A 26,045-nucleotide genomic window follows, 5' to 3' on the forward strand; every position below is an offset into this window, starting at 1 on the left:
ACCTCAATGCCAATATCAGGAAGAAGGTACAAAAACCTGAGAACTGTTACCTCCAGGTTCAAGAGCAGCTTCTTCCCATCAACCATCAGGCTCATGAGCCTCGGTGCACAGCCCTAACCACATCCCTACTGCAGCAACAACCTACCGCATACTTTAAATATGTTGCACTACATAAGCTTGCAGTTGTATGATCAGTTTACCTTGTATAATTTATAATTTCTTGCATTATTGTTAATTGTACATTAATTTGTTGTGTTGTTGCCTTAATATGCCTGTAAAGCTGCAGCAAGTAGGTAGGTTCCTGGTGCATATGACAAATACTCATGAATCTTAACTATCTATTCCTCTTGGCATGTGTGATCGTAGCATGATAGAATTTCAAATTGAATTTGAGGATGAGAAACCTCTTTTTATTTTGAAAAGACAACTTCAGATAAGAATGGAATGAGGACAAAATTGGCGAAAACAGATTGAAGGGTATAATGGTTGATCCGCAGTGGCAGACATTGAAGGGGATACTTCATATCTTTGTGGGTGAGATAAAAAAGGCTCTGAGAATGATGTACTGTCCATTGCTAACTCAGAAGGATGATATCAAATTGTAAGTAATGACAAACAATATTAATGACTAGTCAGAGTATTGAGAAATTTTTAGAAACCATCAACGGATGATGTAATGAAATATCAAAAAGATACAAAAATAGACTGAAATTCTGCAAATATAGAAAAAATAAAGAGAATGAGTTGTAAATGGAGAAATGGCAGAGAACCCAAAAAAATATTTTGGATCATCCCCTAATCAAGGGGCTATAGAGTGAGGAGAACTTAAATTTCCTCTTGCAACAGAGTTAATTTCACCAGGCAAACTAATGGGACCAAGGACTGACAAGACCAATGGACTTGGTGGCCTACATCCTATGGTTGTAAAACAAATAGTTAGCAAGATAGTGGATGAGTTGGTTAAATCAAGCAACATTCCTTGTTCTGTGGAGAGATTCCAGAGGATGGGGAATCCACAAATGTAATGCCACAAGTTTAAAACCACCGCATTGAAAGGCCATCTCTCATTGAGGCCCACTGCACCAGCCTGTAATCTATAGGGAGATTATTGCCATTGTTTCAGAAAATTGGTCTGAAAGATTCTAAAATCATGTAGAAAATAAAGCACTATTTTACTCAAAGTTGAGATGGATATAGGCCAAATGGGACTAGTTTAGATTGGGCACCTTGGTCGGCGTTGACAAGTTGGGCTGGGCCGTAAGACCTGTTTCTGTGCTGTACGACTCTATGTAATATTGATCTGGCACTTGATTGCCAGCTTTGCCTCTCCGGTCTGTTTTCCTCCCTCCCCATCTTTGAGCATGGTTCAAGAACTTTCTAAATATGTTAAGTTAAGCATATACTCTCTTAGTATAAGAAGATAACTGCAGATGCTGGTACAAATCGAAGGTTTTTATTCACAAAATGCTCTTCCTCCTTTTTCCTCATCCCCTGCCACTAGAAGCAATAGGCATTGGCATATAGATAATGGTGTTCCTCTCCTATTTCTGCAGTAAAAATACACATAATATTTCCATTGGTTCCTTGCTGAATAAATTACACATACCAGCAATCAGATTAAAAATAGCATTGTCTAAATCGTCAAAATTGGGATTCTGTCTTTTTTTAAAAATTGTGCTACAGTGTGTGGGTTTGAATCACTCAGTCTGTTTATGTAGGTCACACATCATGTGTTACTTATCACTATGAAATACTGTCATTTTAATGTCCTTGTAATATATAACAGACATGACTGAACACATTGAAAGATAACAACAGTGATCTGAATAATAAAAGCTTCTATAGTGAGAGGGTTTGTGTTGTGGTCAGGCTCTGGCAGTATTTCATTGGGTGAAATATTGTACAGCATTCAGAGATGACCTCAGTCGCTCTGCCGATGTAATATGCACTCACTGTATGTCCATTTAACCTTCCTTAGCATGACATTTGTGTTCCATATTTTTGAAAAAAACATGTCTAAAATTGAGCAGGTTAGAAGTGTGTACTGCCTCTGTCAATTTGAAACAGGGTTAATGTAAAAGCCTTGCAGTAGAGGCCAACCTATCATTTGCCTTTCTTCTTGCCTTTTGAACTTGCATTTATCTTTGTGATTTGCGTGAAAGGATCTATGTAGGTACCCTTTTACACCATCTTTTAATTTCTCCATTATAAAAAACAAAAATGCCCTTTTCTAGTTTATTTCTACCAAGATGGATGACTTTACATTCTTTCACGCTGTATTCCATCTACATTGGCTTTGCTCATCCATGCAACCTGTGTATATCTGCCTAAACTCCCTAAAGCCTCAATATCCTCCTTACAACCCTCATATCATATCATATCATATCATATATATACAGCTGGAATCAGGCCTTTTCGGCCCACCAAGTCCGTGCCGCCCAGCGATCCCCGTACATTAACACTATCCTACACCCACTAGGGACAATTTTTACATTTACCCAGCCAATTAACCTACATACCTGTACGTCTTTGGAGTGTGGGAGGAAACCGAAGATCTCGGAGAAAACCCACGCAGGTCACGGGGAGAACGTACAAACTCCTTACAGTGCAGCACCCGTAGTCAGGATCGAACCTGAGTCTCCGGCGCTGCATTCGCTGTAAAGCAGCAACTCTACCGCTGCGCTACCGTGCTACATTGTTTTGAACTATCAGCATACAATATATTTTATCCTCTAACAATGATATAACCACTCATTTAACTTTGTATACTTCAATTTCTGATATCTAACTAGAGTTGTTGTGATTCCAAGAAAAGTGAATGACCGTATTGTTGAGACATATGAGTTAATGCAGAGGTACGTCTGTGCAAATTTGGATGAGAGATTAGTATGTTTAATGTATGCTGGCTAGTGATGTATTCAAGTGAAAGACCAGTTGGAAATAAAGGGCTTCATGCATTTTCATTTGGTAGTATGAAATATTTAATAGTAATAGGATTGAGGTAACAAGGAACCCGAGGTGCTGGCTGTATGATTATTTATCTTTTGAGGCATTTAGATAGGCACTTAAATAGGAAAGGAGTAGAAGGATATGGTCTAAAAAATGCAGGCAAATGGGATAGATGTCAAAGGACATAGTGCCTCAACAGGCCCATTTCTGTGTTGTACTCCACTGACCACATACCTCAAGCATTTCCATCTCTTTGTGTTCTATTGGTAATGATTATAATGGTGTCCCAGAACCCCACCAGACAAAATGAATGTCTGTAAACAAGGCCCACTTCATGCTGACGCTCTGGTCTGCAATGCTTTTTACTGCCATCTGTTTATTTGATTTTGTTAATCCAGAGTTAGGACATAAAACAGGACAGCACAGGAACAGGCCCTTTGGCCCTCAATGTCTGTATTAAGCATGATGTCAATTAAATAAAATCCCATCTACCTGCATATGGTCTATACATCTCTATGTTATGCCAGTTCATGTGCCTGTCTGAATGTTTCTTAAATATTGCTATCATCCATGCTTCCTACCACAGTATATGTATTTAAAAACTTGCCTTGCAAATCTCCCTTGAACTTTACTGCTCTCACCTATATCCTCTGGAATTTGATATTTCCTTAAATTTTCATGGTATGAATTTGTGTTAACATTGGGGTTGTAAACCTTTTGAAATGATCCCATTTACTTAATTCCTTTAATTCCTTCCATTGTCCCGCCCCCCTGACATCAGTCGGAAGAAGGGTCTCAACCCGAAATGTCGCCCATTCCTTCTCTCCTGAGATGCTGCCTGACCTGCTGAGTTACTCCAGCATTTTGTGAATAAATACCTTCGATTTGTACCAGCATCTGCAGTTATTTTCTTATACCATTTATTTAATTGATGCTGAGGCAGGCACTTTTTGGAAAGCTTTTCCAATTAAGGAAACAATTGGATTGAAAAGCACAAATATTTAGATGGACAACTTGCCCAACTTAAAGAATCATTGTTTAATCAATTATAATCTTGTGACTTTTTTTAAAAAGAGAAAAGATCATGAGTCAGAGGTCCAAGTTAAATCAGGATTGGTTTCATATCAGTTGTTCCATTGTAAACTACAGCTAATGACCTCAGCACCTATGATCCCACATTCCAGGAAGCTGTGGTGCATATTAAGGTATTTCAATCCGATTATGGAATCGGTTGTTTGGATTGCTTTTCTTACAGTCCAGTACAAAACTGACATGAATGGAGCAGCTATATTGTAAACGTCTGAAAGGGAACATTGTAGCTACAGGTCCACCATCGATTTTCTGGCACCCCTGATTCCAGAACCTTGTCGTAATATCCGTTTTGCTGGATCAACAGAGGTCATGGGCGGGGGAAGGGGGGTGAGCGATAATGGCCTGCAATGTCGGCTGTGGAAGTCAGCTGTGGGAATGGAACTGCATGCTCCGGCCGGGCCAGAGTTCCAGAACCCCGGCCGCAGGAGGCAAATTCCACCCGCTGATGGACTCTGGTCGGCTATGGGAATGGATCTGCTGGCTTTGGCTGGGCAGAGTTCCAGAGCACTGGCCGCAGCCGGAAATTTCGACCTGCCGATTGGCTGTGGTAGTTGGCTATGGGAAAGGATCTGCTGGCTCTGGACGGGCTGCAGAGTCCCGGCCGCAAAAGGCAAAATTGACCCGCTGATCGGCACAGAAGTCCCAATGAAGTTGAGATCGGCCTCCTCACCAGGTCCAGGCACCACATTTTCGGGGGAACTTCCAGGGGGGATTCCCAGTGCGCTCTCATAATTTTGTCCGTATTACAAGTAATGCCGGACTACCAGTTACCGGAAAATCGGCGGTAGACTGGTAGCCCAAAGCACTGTTGAAAATTGATTCAAGCAAGTGCTTTCTCATTATTACAATTTGTACCCCCTATTACAATCAGCCTGAAGAAGGGTCCTGACCAGAAACATCCCCTGTCCATGTTCTCCATGGATGCTGCTTGACCAGCTGAGTTATTTTGTGTCTTTCTCATTAACTCAGTACCAAAGGATGCACAAAGATTTGAATGCCAGAGGACTGGATTAACATCAGTTATTGGGATGGTCGGTGACACAGGTTGTTGAAGAGAAGAGTTAAAGCCATATAAATGTAGAGTTTGTATCTTTCTATCATTGTATTTTACCTTGTGTTTGTAAAATTTGATAGGAGTGACGATGATCTTTAGAGATTTTGCAGTTTCCTGGGAGAGAGCCTGCTATAGAGAGCTCGTATAAAGAGTAGGAATAAACGGGTCCTTTTCAGAATGGCAGGCAGTGGTGAGTGGAGTGCTGCAATGCTCGGTGCTGGGGCCACAATTATTTACAATATATATTAATGATTTGGATGATGGAATTAGAAGTAACACTAGCAAGTTTGCAGATGACACAAAGCTGGGTGGCAGTGTGAACTGTGAAGAGGATGTTAGGAGGTTGCAGGGTGACTTGGACAGGTTGAGTGAGTGGGCAGATGCAGTATAATGTAGATAAATGTGAGGTTATCCACTTTGGCAGCAAAAACAAAGAAGCAAATTATTATCTCAATGGTGTCAGATTAGGTAAAGGGGAAGTGCAACGAGACCTGGCTGTCCTTGTACACCAGTCACTGAAAGTAATCGTGCAGATACAGCAGGCAGTGAAGAAAGCTAATGGCATGTTGGCCTTCATAACGAGAGGATTTGAGTACAGGAGTAATGAAGTCCTTCTGCAGTTGTATAGGGCCCTGGTGAGATCACATCTGGAGTATTGTGTACAGTTTTGGTCTCCTAATTTGAGGAACGACATCCTTGCTATTGAGGCAGTGCAGCGTAGGTTCACGAGGTTAATCACCAGGATGGTGGGACTGTCATATGAGGAAAATGTGGAAATACTGGGCTTGCATTCAATGGAGTTTAGAAGGATGAGAGGGGATCTTATAGAGACGTATAAAGTTATAAAAGGACTGGACAAGCGAAATGCAGGAAAAATGTTCCCGATGTTGGGGGAGTCCAGATCTAGGGGCCACAGTCTAATAATAAAGGGGAGGCCATTTAAAACTGAGGTGAGAAGAAGCTTTTTCACCCAGAGAGTTGTGAATTTGTGGAATTCTCTGCCACAGAATGCAGTGAAGGCCAATTCACTGGATGAATTTAAAAGAGAGTTAGATAGAGCTCTAGGGGCTAGTGGAATCAAGGGATATTGGGAGAAGGCAGGCACAGTTCACTGATTTTGGATGATCAGCCGTGATCACAATGAATAGCACCTGCTGGCTCGAAGAGCCAAATGGCCTCCTCCTGCATCTATTTTTCTATGTATCCTAGGACTGATGCCAGAAAATGTCTTAGGATGGATTCTGGGCTGGAAGGCTCAATTGTTTTGCTTTAGTATTTCTGTTCTTTGTGTTGGTTATTGCAGACTGGTAGCTCTTAATATAGGAAAGAACGCACATTAAATCCATACTCAATGTTTTGTTTCTTTTATGTCTGCAATTGATTTTAATTGTTTGAATTGCTTTGAATTGCCTTTGACAGTCATTCTGTGTTCTTGGACAGTAATGGTAAACGAGAATTGGAGAATGGTTTACAAGCTGTAACTCATCATTGTGTTTCAGGAATGCATGGAATGATCAGAATTTGACTAGATTATTGTGCAATTAGATTGGACACCGGAATCAACTTCTAATTGGTGTCTGTTTGCAGTATATTTGGCTCTTTCAGTCAGAGGAACATAGAAATGCAATCACTTTTATTACTTTTGACTCCTAATCTGATTGTCAGACTTTTTACTTACTGTTAATAAGGGAACAAATTGGGCTTTTATTTCATGGTTTTGAAGACATTAAGTGTGACCTTATTCAGATGTTGGTAGACCAAGTAGCTGGCCAGGTTCTTTCGAGGAAGGGTATAAGGGTCTGAAGAAGGGTCTCGACCAGAAACATCACCCATTCCATCCCTCCAGAGATGCTGCCTGTCCCGATGAATTACTCCAGCATTTTGTATCTATCTTCGGTATAAGTAAATCAATTCTTACTCTCAAAACTCAACACAAATCAAAACTCTCCCAGTTGACTATGCCTGAACCCCTCTGTCAGTGGATCATCAACTTCCTGACAGACAGGAAGCAGCATGAGGCTGGGAAAGCACATCTCAGACCCGCAGACCCGCAGCATAGGAGCACCGCAAGGCTGCGTACTCTCCCCTCTCCTTTACTCTCTCTATACCAACGACTGCACCTCCACAGACTCCTCTGTCAAGCTCCTCAAGTTTGCAGATGACACAACTCTGATTGGACTAATTCAGGATAGGGAGGAATCTGCCTACAGGCGGGAAGTGATACAGTTGGCGTCCTGGTGCCATCGGAACAACTTGGAGCTCAATGCTCTTAAGACAGTGGAACTAATGGTAGACTTTCGAAGAGCTCCCCCTCCCCTCCCCCACTCACCATCAACAACACCACAGTCACATCTGTGGAGTTATTTAAGTTCCTTGGAACCATCATCTCCAGGGACCTTAAATGGGGGGCCACCATCGACTCCACAGTCAAAAAGGCCCAACAGAGGATGTACTTCCTGCGGCAGCTGAGGAAACACAATCTGCCACTGGCAATGATGGTCCAATTCTATACTGCTATCATTGAATCCGTCCTCACCTTCTCCACCATGGTCTGGTTTGGCTCAGCCACCAAGCACGACATCCGGAGGCTGCAATGGATCGTTCGCACAGCTGAGAAGGTTGTTGGCTGCAACCTTGCCCCCCCCCCCCCCCCCCCCCCCATTGACGAACTGTACACTGCAAGGGCCAGGAAGCGAGTGGGCAAGATTATCTCTGACCCCTCTCACCCTGGCCACAAACTCTTTTGAAGCATTTCCCTCTGGAAGGCGACTCCGGACTGTCAAAGCAGCCACAGCCAGACATGGCTTGCAGTGCTCCTATGCTGAGGGTCTGCGGGTCTGAGATGTGCTTTCCCAGCCTCACATGCTGCTTCCTGTCTGTCAGGAAGTTGGTGATAAAAATAGCTTTTTTCCACGAGTCGCATTTCTACTCAATAACCAAAGTCTGTAGTTTGTATCCTTATTGTTTTGATGTGTTTATGTTTTATTCTTAATTGTTAACTGTATGTTTGTGTTGTCATTTGTGAGTGGAGCACCAAGGCACATTCCTTGTATGTGTACATACTTGGCCAATAAACTTATTCATTCATTCATTCATTCATTCATTCATTCATTCATTCATTCATTCAATTTGGTTTGGAGTCACTTAAAGTCACCATGTTTTGTAAATTCAACTTGCACATGTGGCAACTTATTTACTAGTCCAGTGGTGGAGCTTTGCCAATCATCATTTGCAACCCTGGATCTTTCAATTGCAGTAAAGTGTCTTTTCTTTTCAGCCTGTGTTAGTATATTTACTTTGTAATTTCAGTACTCATTTTTGAATTACCTAAATGATCCCCAAACTACAGAAAATTATATAAAGCTGATTTCCCCCCAAATCATCTGATTTTAAAAATAAGCTGTGTCGGTGTGCTGTCTCTCTGGTGTATTGTGACAGCAGTTGGGAACAATTGGACTGGTATCATAAACGCATCACTTACCATGTACTTGAGGTGTTGACCATTCAAAGATAACTAATGATTGTTAGAGATGCTGCCTGTCCCATTGAGTTACTCCAGCATTTTGTGCCTATCTTCTTGAGCAGCTAATGCCCGTGGAATTGGCATTAATGCAAGACAAAGAGATATGGAGTTCCTGACAAAATATTGGTCAACAAACTACCATCCACAATATACATCCTTAATTTAAAACAAATTAAATTTCTATTTCTGACAAGAATTTGAGGATTTCTAACGAGTTTCCTTTGCAAATCGGATGGTGTTATTTCACATTTAGAGTAGTACTTTCTCCGATGTTAGTAATTTTAAGTTGTCATGTAACTGGAAGTGTGGCATTAAGATCTCTCTGGTGGTGTTCTTGTTTTCCGTTGAGCTGTAATGATCCGTAGATTCGCAAATAAAAATAAATGGATGTGAATCAAATAGTCGTAGAGATTTGGTTGCAAAATAACCAAGATTGGGAATTAAGTATTCCAGGGAACACGCCTCTTTTCTAAAAGTTAATTGTGAAATAGAAAGGGGAGTTGCTCTGATATTAATTTTTAGGATGTGACAGCAGGGAGAAAAGATCTTGACTTTGAAAATCAAGGAGTAGTTGGTGGAGCTAAGAAACTACAAAGGACAGAAAATATTGGTGGTATTTGCCTTTGACCCCCAAACATAATACTAACGTAGAGACTGGTATAAATTGGGAAATTGGAGGTGCTTGTTGCAAGACCAACACAGTAATCATGGTCGATTTCAATCTACACATAGACTGGAGCTATGGCATTAAGGTCTTTCTGGTTGTTCTTGTTTTATGTTGCACTATAATGATTTGTCGGTTCGCAAACAAAAATAAATGGATGCGATTAAGTAGTCGGACCAAATTAGCAGAAATTGAAAGTGGTTTCCAGCATCTGAAATCTAAGCAAAGCAATGAAAATTAAGCACGATTGTGGTGGATTGGGAAACTACATTAAGTCATGATAGAAAGCAAGCAATGCTAACATTTGTAGAATTACAATATGTTTACACCTAATATAAGAGACGCAAAACGCTGGAGTAACTCGGCGGGTCAGGCACCATCTCTGGAGAAAAGGAATAGGTGACGTATCGGGTCGAGACCCTTCTTCACACTGAGAGTCGGGAGCCTGACCTGCTGAGTCACCCCAACCTTTCGTGTCTGTCTTTGGTTTAACCAGCATCGACAGTTCCTCCTTATGCATTACAACAAATATATTCCCTTCTGAGGGAAGGGAATCCCTTCTGAGACACAATAACCCAACAGGAAAAGTGGTTGATATGTGGCGAATGAGGGAAGTTAAAGATAGTAAAGGCCTACAATGTTGCAAAAAAATCAACCTGTGGTCCATCAAAGGCTTTAGTAAAGCCAAATAAGTGGTTGATGCTTCTCCCTGCAATTTTCTTTGAAGTTGGCTTACTCTCTGAATTCAATGTATTGTAATTTTTATTTAAGTGGGATCCACAGAGATTCCCAGCAGATGTTACTAACGGAGGAGTTAGTTGGGAGAATCATTCCGATGACTTCCCCGGTGGCAAAGAATGGAGACCCCTCCATACTTAGCGGAATCAGTTTGCCTCCTCTCCAGTAACTAACCATGATTACAACATCTCTGAGGTACCCAACATGTCATCCTCGCTCCGGATGTGGATTTGTGATTAAGTTGTTCTTGCATTTTCTGGTAATTCTCATCAAATTGTTTATGAGAGAGAATTCAGAACGCTTTTCACAATAATGATGCCCGTAGGTGCTGTGGACAACTAGTTTATGGGAGTCATCATTTTTGGTTGTGAGTAGCTGATTAGGAAGAGTCGTACAGCACAGAAAAGGCCCTTTAGCCCAACTCGTCCATACTGACCAAGATGCCATCTAGGCTAGTCCCATTTGCCTGTATCTGACTCGTAACCCTCTAACCTTTCCTATCCATGTACCTGTCCAAATGTCCCTTAAATTATGTTATTATAAGTGCCTCAACCACTTAGAAGTCCTTGTAATTCTTTCCAGCTGAATGGCATCTTTCCTATTTCCGGGTGACCAAAACTGAACTCAAAGGTATTTATTTCACAAAATGCTGGAGTATCTCAGCAGGTCAGGCAGTATCTCAGGAGAGAAAGAATGGGTGACGTTTCGGGTCGAGACCCTTGTTCAGACTGAAGCCTCCGGATGTCGTGCTTGGTGGCTGAGCCAAACCAGACCATGATGGAGAAGGTGAGGACGGACTCAATGATAGCAGTATAGAATTGGACCATCATTGCCTGTGGCTGATTGTGTTTCCTCAGTTGCCGCAGGAAGTACATCCTCTGTTGGGCCTTTTTGACTGTGGAGTCGATGGTGGCCCCCCATTTAAGGTCCCTGGAGATGGTGGTTCCAAGGAACTTAAATGACTTCACAGATATGATTATGGTGTTGTTGATGGTGAGTGGGGGGGTGGGGAGAGGGATCTCTTTGAAAGTCTACAATTAGTTTTCAGTGATATACAATGAATATCTTTCATTGAACAAGATATATAATATATCTTTAATTCATTGTTCTATATCTCTCTACATCATCGTCTATATCTCTTGTTTCCCTTTCACGTGATTTTCAGTCTGAAAAAGGGTCTCGACCCGAAACGTCACCCATTACTTTTCTCCAGAGATGCTGCCTGTCCCGCTGAGTCACTCCAGCTTTTTGTGTCTATGTTGCCTCAAGCCTGCTGTATATCATTTCTACTTTTCTTGATCTCTTGATTCTCTTAGAGTTCAAAGATTCAATTTCATCCCTGAAAGCTGACAATGTGAGGATCAACAGCCTTTCAGGGTAGATAATTCCAAAGACCCATATCCCGCAAGTTTTCAATTCCTGCTAATTTGGTCCTGAAGGATGAGCTTATTCTATAAATGTGCTGTCTTAGCACCCCATTCTGAGAAAACTACTTTACAGCATCAACCCTATCAGTCCTTCTCATTATCTTGTATTGCAATGGAATTTTCTTTCATTCATCTGAACTGCAGTGAATACATGCCAGTTTCTATCAGTCTCAAAGAAAAACCATCTTGGGATGGCAAAATAGCACAGTTTTTGGAGTTGCTGCCTCACAGCTCCAATAACCTAGGTTCAATCTTGACCTCCAGTGCTATCCGTATGGCTTTCACATGTTCCTCCTGTGACCACATGGGCTTTCTCTGGGAGCCCTAGTTTCCTTTCACTTCCCATAGAAGTGTGGGTTTTTAGCTGAAATTGACCATTATAAATTACTATTAGTTTGTAGGTGTATAGTTGAAACTAGTGGAGTTGATGGAAATATGAGAAGAATAAAATTGGACTATCATGAATAGTTGCTTGATGGTCAGACATACTGTAATGAATGGTCTTGCTGATCAATGTGACTCTGACTTTCGTCCCATGAATCAGCAGAATAAATCTGCGCTGCACTTCGTCTAATTCAATCATGGAGACAAAAAATGCTTTGCGTGCTCCAGGCTTGTTCTCACTGAAACTCTGAACAATTGCATCAATGCTTGGACTCCAACTCTTTTGCAATGAAAGCCAAAATAATTTGTCTTTGTAATTGCGTCCTGTATCTGCACATTAAATATTGGTTCTTGGGACACCCAAGTTCTGCTGAATATTAATATTTAATATGTTCACACCCTTTAAAAATAGTTTATTTTATGCTTTATATCAATTTAGATAACAAATGTTTTTTTCAACTTCCAACGCCTCATTGCCAACTCTCTACATCCCTTTGCACATTCGGTGTCATCATGTGCCTCACTTTGTCAACTTGTCTTGAGTAGTCAGCAAACTTGGATATGTTCAACTGTAATTTCATCTAAACTATTAATATAAATCCTAGAGGCTGAGGGCCCAAGACTGATTCTTGTGCCCTCCCACTAGTGTTGGCCTACCAATCTGAAAATGATGTGTTTATGTTGTCTTGTCCTTTACCCATGCTAAATGTTTACCCACAGCAACAAGCCAACCATTCTGTGTGACACAGTATCAAAGGTCCTTTAAAAATCTCAATATACCATTTCCACTGATTCCACATTATCAAACAACTTTCATGTTAAAATCTCAAAAAACAACTATATTTATCAAATATTGCATTTCTTCCATACAACCTTGTTTCTGCCCAATCATATTATGATTCTCTAAGTTCCCTATTAAAGCCAATTTTGTGGTCTTCGAAGTGGCTGAGGTTCCCTATTTTTGTTCTCACTCATTTATTAAATAGCATGTTAAATTGGCTACCTTCCAGGCTAAGACTTTTCCCAGAGTCTAGGGATTTTTGTAATACCAATGTGTACTGTCTTTGCAGCTGTTTCTGAGAAACATGGTTACAAGCAGTTGTGTCCAGAGAATATTTTGTTTTTAAGCTCTCTTTTTCCAGCTTTCTGATGGTATGTTAGGCAGTTAGTTCCTTATCGTCTCTAGACACTGGTTTCCCATTTTGTCTTCTACATCAATCATTTCATTTTTGACAGAGGCAAAATATTATTTTGATTGTTATTTTTTTAATTTCCGAATATAATTTCTTGTGCCTTCCTCTCTGAGGATTATCTATTTTGCTATTTTCTTGTTTTCTCGCACAATTGAAGCTCTTAGTATCGTATTATTTTTTTGTGCTAATTTGCTATTCTATCTCTTTTTAACATCCTGAAACTGACTCGATGATCAAATTTACTCTTATCAACATAATAAATCTTTTATTATAATATTGGTATTAGTTTATTATCGTGTATACAGAGATACAATGAAAAACTGTTGTTTTGTGTACTATTCAGGGAGATCCTATCATACATGAATGCAACAGGTAGTGGTGCAGAATATAGTGTTCCAGCTGCAGAGATAGTGTAATTAAAAAACAGTGCATGTGCCAAAACAAGCTAGAATGTAAGATTGGGGAAAACATCCCTAGCACATAAGAGGACCGTTCAAAAGGCTGATATAACAGAAGGCAAGAAGCTGATCTTGAAAATGGTGGTATGCATTTTCAAACTTTTGTATCTGGAGAGGGGGGGAGAATGACCAGGATGTGAGTGGTCCTTGATTATGTTGGCAGTGTGAAGTGAATCCGCTTTGCTGCACAATGACTTTCCGCAATTTCTTGTGGTCTTGGGCAGGGCAGATGCTATGCCAAGATGGGCTTTATCCAGATAGGTACATCTTCAGAAATTGATAAAAGTCATGAGGACATACTGAATTTCCTGAGTTTTTTGAGGGAAGAGAAGCGTTGTTCTGCTTTCTGGAATGTATCATCATTGTAGTTGGACCTTGTCGCTCTCTCTCTCTTGCCGCTCTCTCTTTCTCTCTTGCCGCTCTCTCTTTTTCTCTTGTCGCTCTCTCTCTCTCCCGCCGTCCTCTCTCTCTCTCTTGTTGCTCTCTCTCTCTTGTTGCTCTCTCTCTCTTGTTGCTCTCTCTCTCTTGTCGCTCTCTCTCTCTTGTCGCTCTCTCTCTCTTGTCGCTCTCTCTCTCTTGCCGCTCTCTCTCTCTCTTGTCGCTCTCTCTCTCTCTCTCGCCGCTCTTTCTCTCTCTCGCCGTCCTCTCTCTCTCCCACCGCTGTCTGTGCCGCCTGCTGCGCCGGCAGCTTATTGTGTGTACTTAGAAAACAATAGGCGGCAGTTAACCACCCGCTGTGCATAAGCACCTACCACCCTGTACTGAAGACCACTAGGGCCCCACTTAACTGTGTACATTGTCTGAGTTTGATTGCTGGAAACAGGCTAATAAAAATTAGGTGCAATTGTGTAGCCTACATTTATAATTTGTTTCGTTTGGTCTACATTTGTGTCTGCTAATGTTCGATTTCAAATGGTTTATTAATGGAAAGGGTGTTGCTCCCGAAACAATCTTAGGCAAAATAGCATCGTTTTTTTCTCTCTTATCACAACTTTCTTGTAGTCTACGACTGTAAGTTAATACCAATCATAAAAATAATGCTTGCTTGGCAATCTTCTTCATCTATTATTATATTATATGGATCGGTGACACGACTGTTGTTGTATAGCTCCTGGGGACAGCGCTTTCTTCAGGTTGCCACCACTGGTCACCAAGAGGCTCCCTCTCCTCTCACCTGTTGCTGATTCTTGCCCACCGATGATGGCTTTGCCCACTCTCCACTCAACCGCTGCTGCCTCCTCCTGTCACTCTGTCCACATGGCTTCCTTCTTCTCCCCCAGAGTCATCGACATAATCCACACTGGAAGCAGCAGCAGGTGAGAGGGAAGGGAACCTTAGTGTGATCGAGCACATCTTAGCATGGAATTGCAGGCCAGGGGCTACAACATGAGCCACAACAACAGCCGCGTGAACCGGTGAAGAAAGGCTCGCTGGTGCAGAGCAGCAGCATCGGGGCCTAGTTTTATGGTGAAGCGACACAATGCTGGAGTAACTCAGGAGACTGAATCAGTCTGAAGAAGGGTCCTGATGTCACCTATCCAAGTTCTCCACTGATGCTGCCTGACCTGCTGAGTTATTCCAGCACCTTTGTCTTTTGTGTCTTAACACATGTGTTTTTTGTGTATCATCTACAGTTCTTCGTTTCAAATACAATTTTCAACTACATGCAATGATAATACTTTACTCAGTTATAATGGACAATCGGCAATAACCATTCCCCCCCCCATGGTCTGTTATAATGGGGATTTACAGCATTGACTTTTGTGGATCCTTTTCTTCAACAGCTGCTCCTGTTGAAGTCCAAAAATGCAAGTGAGAATAATATGTCGTCAATCGTTTACAGGCATATTCAGGATGGGTTAACTCGTGCAGTATACACAGTGTATACTGTTAATTTGTGTATTCTTACTGATTCGCTTATTAGACACAATCTTGTTTCAAATTCTTCTGTAATTTTTAAAACTATTATATCCCTGAAGCCGCCTCTTTTCAGGCTAAACTTCTTACTTGAGGTTCAGTTTATAATGTCCGTCTCTTGGTATTTTATCGGACTTCCATGTTATATCTTTGCACTAGATGTTGTCCCCTTTATCCTTTATCTTTGCACTGTGGCTGGCTTGATTATATTCATGTCTTTTCTTTGACTGGATAGAATGCAAACAAAAGCTCTTCTCTGTATCTTGGTACACGTGATAATAATAAACAAACAAATGGTATTTATGATGAATCAGCACGGTTGTTTAGTTCTCAATATCCTCCCAAAATGGAATCCTTTTGGACTGTATTTTTTGGATTTTGTTTTGTGAAAAACTTTTTTCTGTTTCTGTTCCTTGTTTATTGGTTTCTCATCTGAATGTTATGGGCCTGGAAATTTCAAAAGCGGTTATACTTCATTACCAGAGGTCAGAATATCAGGCTATTATCCAGAGCTTCTGGTTAACATGCAGAACTGTTGGCTGCCTCGGTTTATCTATGTTTATGGTAGGCCAGATTTAAGTACTTCAAACTTGAATAAGTTGGATTCACAGAATTAAGAGATATAAAATGCCCATTATAGGCAATTAGCCTGGAAAAGGAGGCCTTCAGCCCAACTCGTTCATGCACCCAAGATGCCTCATCGAAGCTAGTCTCATCTGCCCATGTTTGGTCCATGTTCCTCATTCAGTCCGATGTTCCTCTTCCAAACCGATGTTCCTCATTTTGTTTTGATGTTCCTCTTTCCATTCTGATGATCCTTTACTTGCAGGTGAGAAGTTAGTTACCTTAAATGTTACAGGTGACACTGATTTCCCTCTCCCTCTCCTTCTCCCCTCAGCCCTCTCCCTCTCCCTCTCCCCTCAGCCCTCTCCCTCTCCCCTCAGCCCTCTCCCCTCAGCCCTCTCCCCTCAGCCTTCTCCCTCTCCCTTTCCCTCAGCCCTCTCCTTTCCAGAGTGGTCACCTATCTACATGCTGCCTGTACTATGGGCATCTACTGTTACTTTCCTTTTCTTTACTGGTCCTTTACTTGCGGCTGAGAAGTTAGTTACCTTAAATGTTACAGGTGACTGATTTCTCTCTGTGTCCCTGTCCCTGTCCCCTCTCCCCTCTCCCCTCTCCCCTCTCCCCTCTGCCCTCTGCCCTCAGCCCTCTCCTTTCCTGCAGTGGTCACCCACCTACATGCTGCCTGTACTATGGGCATCTACTGTTACTTTCACACCCCTGGATAAACCTGAGGTCATCCAGCCACAGCTCCGGTTTCATAACGCAGTCCATAAGGAGCTGCAGCTGACCCGCACTTCCTGCAGGTATAGTCCTCAATGACACTGGAAATTCCCCTGACTTCGAACATCCTGCAGGAGGAGTATACCACTATCGCACCTGTCATCTCTGACACCAAGGAAGAACTATTGAGAAAAACAGATTGTGCCTTAACTTGCTGTCACCCTTTGCTCAGGCCTCTCGCCGAAGCCTCTTGAGCCAAACGCATAAACATAGCCTCTTTCCCAATATGCCACTCCACTTCATTGGCTACCTCTCGCTGAGCCTGCTTTTTAAATGTTTTTTAAATGTCCCTCTTTTCTCTTGAGAAAAGCCTCTGGAAGGATAAGCAGCTCTTTCTCTAGCCAAATTTTCAAAAATGCTTTCTCTCTTCTCAAAATGACTGCTCACCAACTCTCTCCTGGACTTTGAAATAAATAAAGGGAATTAGTTGCCAGTCATAGTTACAAATCTGAATGAATAATTGAAACTGTGTGTAATGTTGGTCAGATAATTAGACAAGGTCATTATGACCGTGTAAATTTCATTTAAGCCCTTTGATGTGATATGGTATAATTAATTGTGTATCTGGAAGCTTGTGTGCAAATCATACACTCTGTCACTCCAAAGGAATGTCCCTGCTGCTGCTCGTATGTGCCTGCAATGTCCTGCTGTGATTACTAAGATTAAACCTTGAGAGCTCAATACCTGGTATCACTTCTGTTCTGTCACCTTGACAGCAGTGATCGGAAGCCTTTTGTTAACATTTTTCTGGAGATGTAAACTTGCCAAGGCGAGAGGTTGGGCTGATGTGTGATTTGTTTAATTATGGCCCCAAATAAGGCTGGTCTTTTTCACTGTGAAGGTTTTGTGAAGGTCTTTCAGGTGTATAGAATGCAAATTGTGTTCATTCAGCTTTTTTTTGTCTTATAGAAGGTGATTAATCTGGAACAGACAGTCCAGATGGATGATAAAAATAGATTATAGTGGGCAATGTTAAAAGCTGTTGCATGAGGTTTATTGGTTGAGTGATTGGCTAGTATGAACCTCGGGACTAGAGTGATGAACTACAGTTGTTCCCAGAATTGTGTGTTCTTATGTTCCATGTACGTCATCTACTTCTTGCCTTGCCAAAGTTGCAGACTGGTGTCTTTTGAGATTATTTTCAGAAACACGAACCCAGGAATAAAGGTGAAAGCTCACCTGAAAGATAAACAGTAGTTGTGAATTGAGTTGTCCATCATTAAAGATAGATGGGTGCAGGAAAGCCCAGGATAGGTTCAGTATCTTCTCATAAATATGGCTTTAAACGTCAAGTTTGATAATGATAGTCAGGGTTTTTGCTTGATGTGCTGAATGGGACTAAAGTGAGTGGGTGGATCTTTGGCTGATCCGTATGGTTAGATTTATTTTCTGTGTGCGGTAAATGTAGAACTCTGAGTGAGCTAACTGCTGAAGAGGGCTCTTCATTCTTTTGGCAATTGAACCCATATATACTGAAAGGTCGTATGTCAATAAAAATAGATATCGCCGTGTCAGAAGTATTGGATGAGTTCCCATCGATTTGGTTTTATTAAGCATTGAAGGTACTGAAAGAACTAACACAAGATGTAAGCTTGTATAACTGTGTTCTCACCAACCTACCTGCGACAGTTGTGATTTTCCATTATAGTATTGATGAAAGTGACAACCATACGGTCCTTGTGGAGAAAAGACCCTGTCAGAACAGATCTGACAGTTCCATAAAGTTCTGTGGGGTATCAGGAACTGCACGGCCCAGCATATCCCTTACTCTACCATAACTGTCAAGCCAAGGAATCAATTTGGATACAAGGAGGAGTGCAGAGGGGCGTGTGCTGGGAGTAGTACCAGACATACCTCAAAATGAGGTGCCAGCCTGGAGAAGTGCAAGATTACCTGTACGCTGATCAGGGAAAATAGCTTGCAGTAGACAGAGCCAAGTGACCTTTCAATAAAATGATCAGTGGAAAATCTTGCAGTCCTATCATGAATATCTGTGGAAAATGTGTAGCCAGTTAAACAGGAGGCACAAATAACATAACATACCTATACTCGATGGTGATGGGGCCAAGTATACGAGTGCTAAAGATTGCAGCATTTACAATTATGTTTGTTTTGGCTGAGGGGCCTGTTTAACAGATGATAAATCTCAGTTTTCACCTGAGATCCTCGCCATTACCAAAGTCAGTCTTTAGCCATTTCAATTGACTCCACATGGTATCAAGAAATGGCTGAGAAACTGGATTCAGCAAATACCTTGGGACCAAACAGCTGTAATGCTGAAAATCTGTGCTTGAGATCATTCTATTCCAGTTTAATTGTGACACTGACATCTACCTGACGGTGTGGAAAATTGCCTGTTATGTCCTGTTAACAAGAAAAAGTAGAATAAATTCACTCCAGCTAATTGCTGTTAGACATTTTACGAACCAGACATTCATCAGCGAAATGAAAATTAACAGTGCTTTCAAGCAGTACATGGTTACCGATGCCCCTTTTAGGTTTTGCTAAGACCATCTGACTCCAGATCTTATCACAACTTTGATCCATACATCATCCATCAAGTTGAATTCCAGAAGTGAAGTGAAAGTGACTGACATGAAGTTACCTTTATAAAACTCGTCAGGAAAAACAATCCACTGATTAAAGCGGGTGAATGGAACAAGCTGCCGGAGGAGGTAGTTGAGGCAGGTATTATCGAAACGTTTAAGAAACATTGGACAGGTACATGGATTAGATAGATTCAGTGAGATATGGGGCTGATACAAAGGCAGGCATGTGGAAGTAGTGTAGATGGGGCAAGTTGGGCTGAGGGGCCTGTTTCCACACTGTATGACTCTTGAATGGTATCTTGCACAAAAGGTGATAGTTTAAATTATGATCCGTGAACTTAAAAAGTTTAAACTTGAAATCATTTTTTTGGTTCTCTCTCAAAGTCTCCGAGTATCATAACATCACCTGCATCTCATTTTGGGCATTGTGTGCTGTTTAATTTAACCTGGATTGATGCAATATGTAAAGCTTAATTTTAATCTACTTTAATATGTTGTGATCTTTATTCTTAATATGGACTTTGTACCTTTACAGGGAGTGGTGATGGTCAGGGACGGATTATCCAGCGATTTCCTGAAAAGGAATGGGAAGACAACCCCTTTCCAGAGGGCATTCAGTTGGTTAGTCACATTTATGTAAAAATATCATATCATATATATACAGCCGGAAACAGGCCTTTTCGGCCCTCCAAGTCCGTGCCGCCCAGCGATCCCCGTACATTAACACTATCCTACACCCACTAGGGACAATTTTTACATTTACCCAGCCAATTAACCTACATACCTGTACGTCTTTGGAGTGTGGGAGGAAACCGAAGATCTCGGAGAAAACCCACGCAGGTCACGGGGAGAACGTACAAACTCCTTACAGTGCAGCACCCGTAGTCAGGATCGAACCTGAGTCTCCGGCGCTGCATTCGCTGTAAAGCAGCAACTCTACCGCTGCTTCTTTACTTTTTAATGTGGGTATTGTATCCTTGTACCAAGTTTTTGTCTGCCTTCCTCTCGCACTGCCCTCCTTCACATGCACATGCACATGCACACGCACATTGTTTGTAAAATCTTGCTAGGTGCAAATGATTGTCTGTATCAGAAGTTCCTAAAATTATCTTGTTGCATACTCCTAGATTTATCAGCTGCCTGCCTACCAGTATTACCATCCTTGCTGGTCCAATAATGGTGCCAGTTGGGAGACTGAGATCAGAGGGTACATGATCAGAGAAACATGCAAACAACACACTAGTCGTAATGAGCTGCTGTTGAGATGACATGCGCAATGTTGTGAGGAAGCCACATCCAGTGACCATCTGGCCTTTGGGCTCGGGGACTAATAATTGACAGCCAAAGAGGGAAATGAGTGCAGGAGGAAAGTGTATGCGAAGAGAGATACCTCTCGAACCCATGGTCAGATTGGCCACTTTAAATTAGGATACACAGAATTCCGATTATTATAGAACCTGTAGCTGGACTCATGCACTGCCACATCACATGCAAAATCAGCAAAGGCCAACAACTGTTACCGTGGCTGGAAGCAACCTACTAGTAAACACCTGCTGGATTTGCAGATCAAACTAACCATGGCTAACATTATAGTTGGAATCTATTCTGGTAAATATTTCCTAACCTTCTCCAAGACGTTCACGTCCTTCCTAAAGAGAGAGGTAACCAGTGTTGGGTTCAGTATTCCATGTCTGACCAAAGCAGAGGTCTGATGTCTGACTAGGGCTTTCCAGAAGTTCAATGTAACATCCTTCCCTTTGTGCTCTTTGCCTCCATTTATAAAACCGAGACACCAGTTTCTTTAGAAGGCTTTCTTGACATTGGCTACCACTGACAAAATCTATACACTTGCAACCAGGTTCTCCTGATACTGTGCAGACTGTAGAACTGCATTTTAACATAGAACATGGGATACATGGGAACACAGGAACAGCCCCTTTGTCTCACAATGTCTGCCGATCATGATGCCAAGACCAACTCTTATCTGCTTCTACATAATCCACATTCCTCCATTCCCTGCAGATCTGTGAGCCTATACTAAAATCTCTTAAATGCCATTATCATATCTGCTTCCACCACCACCCATGGCAGCGTGTTCCAGGCACTCACCACCCACTGTGTAAACAAAAATACTTATCCCGCACATCTCTTTAAACATTGCCCTTCTCACCTTAAAGCTATGTTCTCCGCCATTTGATAGTTAAACCCTGGACTATCCTATTTATGCCTCTCATAATTTTATACTTTTCAGTTCTCCCTTCAACCTCTGCTTTTCCAGAGAAAACAATCTAAATCGTCCAACCTCTGTAGCTAATACCTTAAAATCCAGGCACCATTTGGATAAACCTCCTCTATACCCTTTAAAAAGCCTCCACACCCATCCTATATTGGGGAGACCAGAATAGCATGCAATACTCTAAATGCAGCCGAACCAAAGTCCTATAATACAATACAATACAATACAATACCTTTTATTGTCATTGTACAAGTACAACGAGATTGAGAATGTCCCTTCCATATCGATGCTATCAAATATATAAATAAATCACGGCGGAAATGAAAACAACAAAAGGGGGGGGGGGGAAGAAAAAAAAGGGGGAACAAGGTAAAGTGAAAAAAAAGGTTAATGTAGGGGCCAGTTGTGCCAGATGACCCTGGGGGCAGAGACAGATCATGGCGGGCTCTCAGCAGGACCGATTCAGAGCAGCTGTAGCTCTAGGGATAAAGCTGTTTCTTAGTCTGGAGGTGCGGGCGTAGAAGGCTTTGTAACGTCTGCCAGATGGAAGTAGTTCAAACAGACGGTGGCATGGGTGTGTTGAGTCTTTGTAGATGCTGGTGGCTTTCCTGAGGCAGCGTGCCTTATAAAGCTGCATCATGACTTCCTGACTCTTATACTCATAGCTCCGACCTATAAAGGCAAGCTAGCTACATTGCTTCTTTATCACTTTATTTACTTGTGTTGCCACTTTCATGGAGTTATGGAGTTGGAACCAAAGACCCTTCTGTGCATCAATGCCCTTAAGGATCTTGAAGTAATTGTATATTTTTCTCTTACATTCCACCTCTGAAAGTGCAACACTTCATACTTGCTGGAGTTCTACACATTTCTCCTACCATTCATCTACAGCGGCCAATCCACTTAACGGATATGATTTGAGTTACCATTGTGGGAAGAGTATCAGGGACAGAAAATGTCACTCAAGTGTCTAAAAGCAGATTAGAGTGAGAGGGAAAACAAACAGCATTTGGCTCTTTCCTCCAGGATAGAGAAGGTTAAGGTGAAGACATTCTAAGACTGAAAAAGTTTTGGCAAAGCAAATGTGAAAGGTGAAAGTTGTGTATCCTTGCTTCAGCCCTCATCCTTGTTAATCCAGCAGAATTAGTATTTACTAGACCAAGTGGACCCGTTGGGCCCAAACCTCTCTGCATTGATGCAGCACCCTCTCCCCCCCCTCTCCTCCCCTCCTCCTCCCCCCTCCCCATCTCCTCCCCTCCCCCTCCCCCTCCCCTTCCCTTCCCCTCCCCTCCCCTCCCCTTCTCCTCCCCCTCCCCCTCCCCCTCCCCCTCCCCCTCCCCCTCCCTCTCCCCCCCTCCTCATTCCCCCTCCACCCCTTCCCTCCACCCCTCCCCTTCCCTTCACCCCTTCCCCTCCATCCCTCCCTCCTCCCCTCCATCCCTCCCTCCTCCTCCTCCCCTACCCCCCTCCCCTCCTCCTTTCCCCCTTCCCCCCCACTCCATCACCCTCAACCCCCCTTATCCCTCCTCCCTCCCTTCACCCCCTCCCTCCCTCCCCCCCCTCCCTCCCTCCCCCCTCCTTCCCTAGGAGATAGATTTAAACTTTAAAATGTGAATAACTTTTAAAATATAACATCGATTTCAATGAAACTTCTTCCATTAGCACCAAAGGGATGACGGTGAGTAAGGTGGGCTTAAAATTGTTGTGCTATCGTGTACCGTTTTGGCTGTAGTTCAGGAACAAACAAACAAACAAATGAGAGTTTTAGTATATAGATGGGAGTGTGTGTCGTAGGATTTCCATGTCTGGGTACTTCATGATTGGATTATGGATGTTGATATGTTCTCATTTGAACTACGTGTAAATTCTTCTTTATTTAATTTGACTTTTTTCCTTGCAGTTTTGTCAGCCTGGTGGATGGCAGCTGGTCCTTGAAAGGAAATCGGCAAACTTCCTTGTGGCAGTTTTAACAGATATCAACTCAGAACGGCATTATTGTGCATGTTTCACTTTTTGGGAAGCAGTGGAAAGTTCACAGGTAATAGTATTACCACAGCGACCTCCCTTTAAATAATACTTTCAATGTGGTAGTAATATCCCATCATATTTCACACAAGCAACTGTGATCCATTTGAAATGTTAGAGCAGATTTCCAAAAGCTTAAACCAGCATCTGCCTTTCCTTCCTACACATTTCTAAAAGCCTTGGTCACAATAGTAGATTTTAAGGAGTTTTTCGAAGAAAGAGACCAAGAAGAGTGGGGAGGGAATTCTGAGCTGAGGACTTTGGGCAACTAAAGGCAAAGCTGCTGATGGTGGAGTGAATAAATGTCCGAGAAGCAGTGATATCTCAGAGAATTATAGGGGTGGGAGACATTAAAGAGATGGAGAGGGGCAAAACATGCAGAGATTTCGAAGCAACAAGTTACAATTCAGAATCATTTTGCAGGGCTGTTTTTGGAATTTATTCCTCATCCCCCATTACCAACGTCCTCCCACCTTCAGTAGGTAATTGATGTTCTCATTTAGTTCTGAGGATGAGAGCATGCATGACAAAGGACTTTTCGCACACCAATTCATTCTTGTGTAGCAAATGCCAATTAGACCAGATGTTAATTTGCTATAGATTACAACCAGGGGTTCAATACCAAGATTTGTAGTTCATTTCTGCACTTTTTTTATCCTTATTAACTAAGAATTGTAACACCTCTCTTCTGTCACCCTACATGAGAGGATGAAAACTGCTCCAAGCAGTTACAGATTGCTTGGTCACCTCCCATTTATCAATCATTTATCAAACTATTCATCCATAGATATTTGAGCCATGATGCAATGTGCTAATTATATTAGATTCCAGCTTGTAACTTAGTCTTGGGTAAATATAGTCATGTAAAGAAGCTGCTAATCCCCCTTAATTGGGTAACTGTACTTCTTTGTGTATTGTCTCCTTACCTGCATTTGTTACATAGATATCGGCTGGACCCTTTGATTTGCTCGAGTTGTGTTACACTGTACTTTATATTAATATTTATTTTATTTTTTCACTGCAGCCCCAGCAGAACCATGCAAATGTCACTGAAGAACAAGACTCAAAATTTATCCAGGCTCCACAGCTATTTGCCCCGAAAAGTCTGGTTCTAGTTTCACAGTTGGATCATACTGAAGTGTTCAGGGTAAGCTGCGTGGATGACAAGGAACCATGCATTTTTGGTGAACCTTGTGGGTACTGAAGCATCTCTCTTATTTCAAATGGCATTGTTTTGTAATGCAAGTTAAAATATTTTTAATGTAGTAAATGAAATGATTATTTAGCAATGCAAAGTCTCACAAACTGCAAAGTGTTCTATTCTTCTAGTTCCCACAATCAACGCATGATCACAGCAGCCCTTTAATGTGGAATTATTGAATGCTGGTTGGTTTTAAAGATGACCACCACAGGGGATAGTGTTGAAAGAGGCAGAGAGTTGGATGGGAGTTGGGGTAAAATTCCAAAGCTTGGTTCCAGTTAACTAATACATTGGCCATGAGATTCTTAAAATCTGAGGAATGTTGAATTTATGGGTGAATCTTAGAAAAGATTAGAAACTGAGAAAGAAGCCTCAACTACATTTAAAATGTAATGACAATCTTACATTTACAGAGTTGCTTGATGTACTTCAGTGGGCTGAAATGAGTTGGTTGAAGGTTACAAATCAGAGTACAAGCAGCAGAATTTTGATTAGGTGAAAACCTGAATGATCAATCCAGGGGTATTAGAAAAGTCCAGAAGTGTTACGGCCACAGGAGAACTGACCATGACCAAAGACTGCAATATAACTGAAATGGCAATAGGGGTGGAGGAGATTTCAAGTCAGAAGCTCGGTGTGGGATCAAGTAGAACACTGAGAATACATACAATCTGTTCCATTTCAGACAGTTGTTTGGAAGGAGTACAGAAATAGTGACACGAGTTTGCAGGGGTGACCAGAACCATCGGCTGCAGAACTCACAAAGCTTGATTGGAGATAATTTCAACTCAATTATAAGATAAGCAGTATGACAGTTGAGGCCCTGGAAGAGTTGAGTGTGTTGTAGTGAGATGGAGGGAGTAGTAGCAGATTATTATATATGGTGATGTACAAGAGGCAGCCATTTGAGTTATTGAGTCTGCACCAGATCTCTACTTGACCAACACTCTTGTTCCATCTATCCTTGCTTTGCAGTCTTGCATATTTTTTTGCCATTATATATTTATCCAATTTCTTCTTGAAGACTACAATGGAAAGTGACTCAACATATTGATTAGCATTATAGTCGGCACAGATATCGTGGGCTGAAAGGCCTGTTCCTGTGCTGTACTATTCTATGTTCTATCTGCAATATAGGGGTGGCACGGTGGCGCAGCGGTAGAGTTGCTGCCTTACAGCGCCAGAGACCTGGGTTCGATCCTGACTACCGGTACTTGTCTGTACAAATTTTGTATGTTCTCCCCGTGATCTGCGTGGGTTTTCTCCAGGATCTTTGGTTTCCTCCCACACA

The 26,045-nt window shown here is 41.9% G+C and overlaps 1 protein-coding gene across 4 annotated transcripts in view; it reads left to right on the forward strand.

Moving 5' to 3' along the window:
- sbf1 (SET binding factor 1) overlaps positions 1-26,045 on the forward strand; it is a 131,021-nt gene that overhangs the window by 45,538 nt on the left and 59,438 nt on the right. For all 4 annotated transcript variants that reach the window (XM_078419652.1, XM_078419654.1, XM_078419656.1 and 1 more), the window contains exons 2-4: positions 19,828-19,913; positions 23,429-23,566; positions 24,578-24,700. In XM_078419652.1, coding sequence (XP_078275778.1) covers positions 19,828-19,913; positions 23,429-23,566; positions 24,578-24,700 — 347 coding nt within the window. The remainder of the gene's footprint in view (positions 1-19,827; positions 19,914-23,428; positions 23,567-24,577; positions 24,701-26,045) is intronic.

The sequence above is a fragment of the Rhinoraja longicauda genome, chromosome 23 (genome assembly GCF_053455715.1).
Source record: "Rhinoraja longicauda isolate Sanriku21f chromosome 23, sRhiLon1.1, whole genome shotgun sequence".
Lineage (NCBI taxonomy): Eukaryota > Metazoa > Chordata > Chondrichthyes > Rajiformes > Arhynchobatidae > Rhinoraja > Rhinoraja longicauda.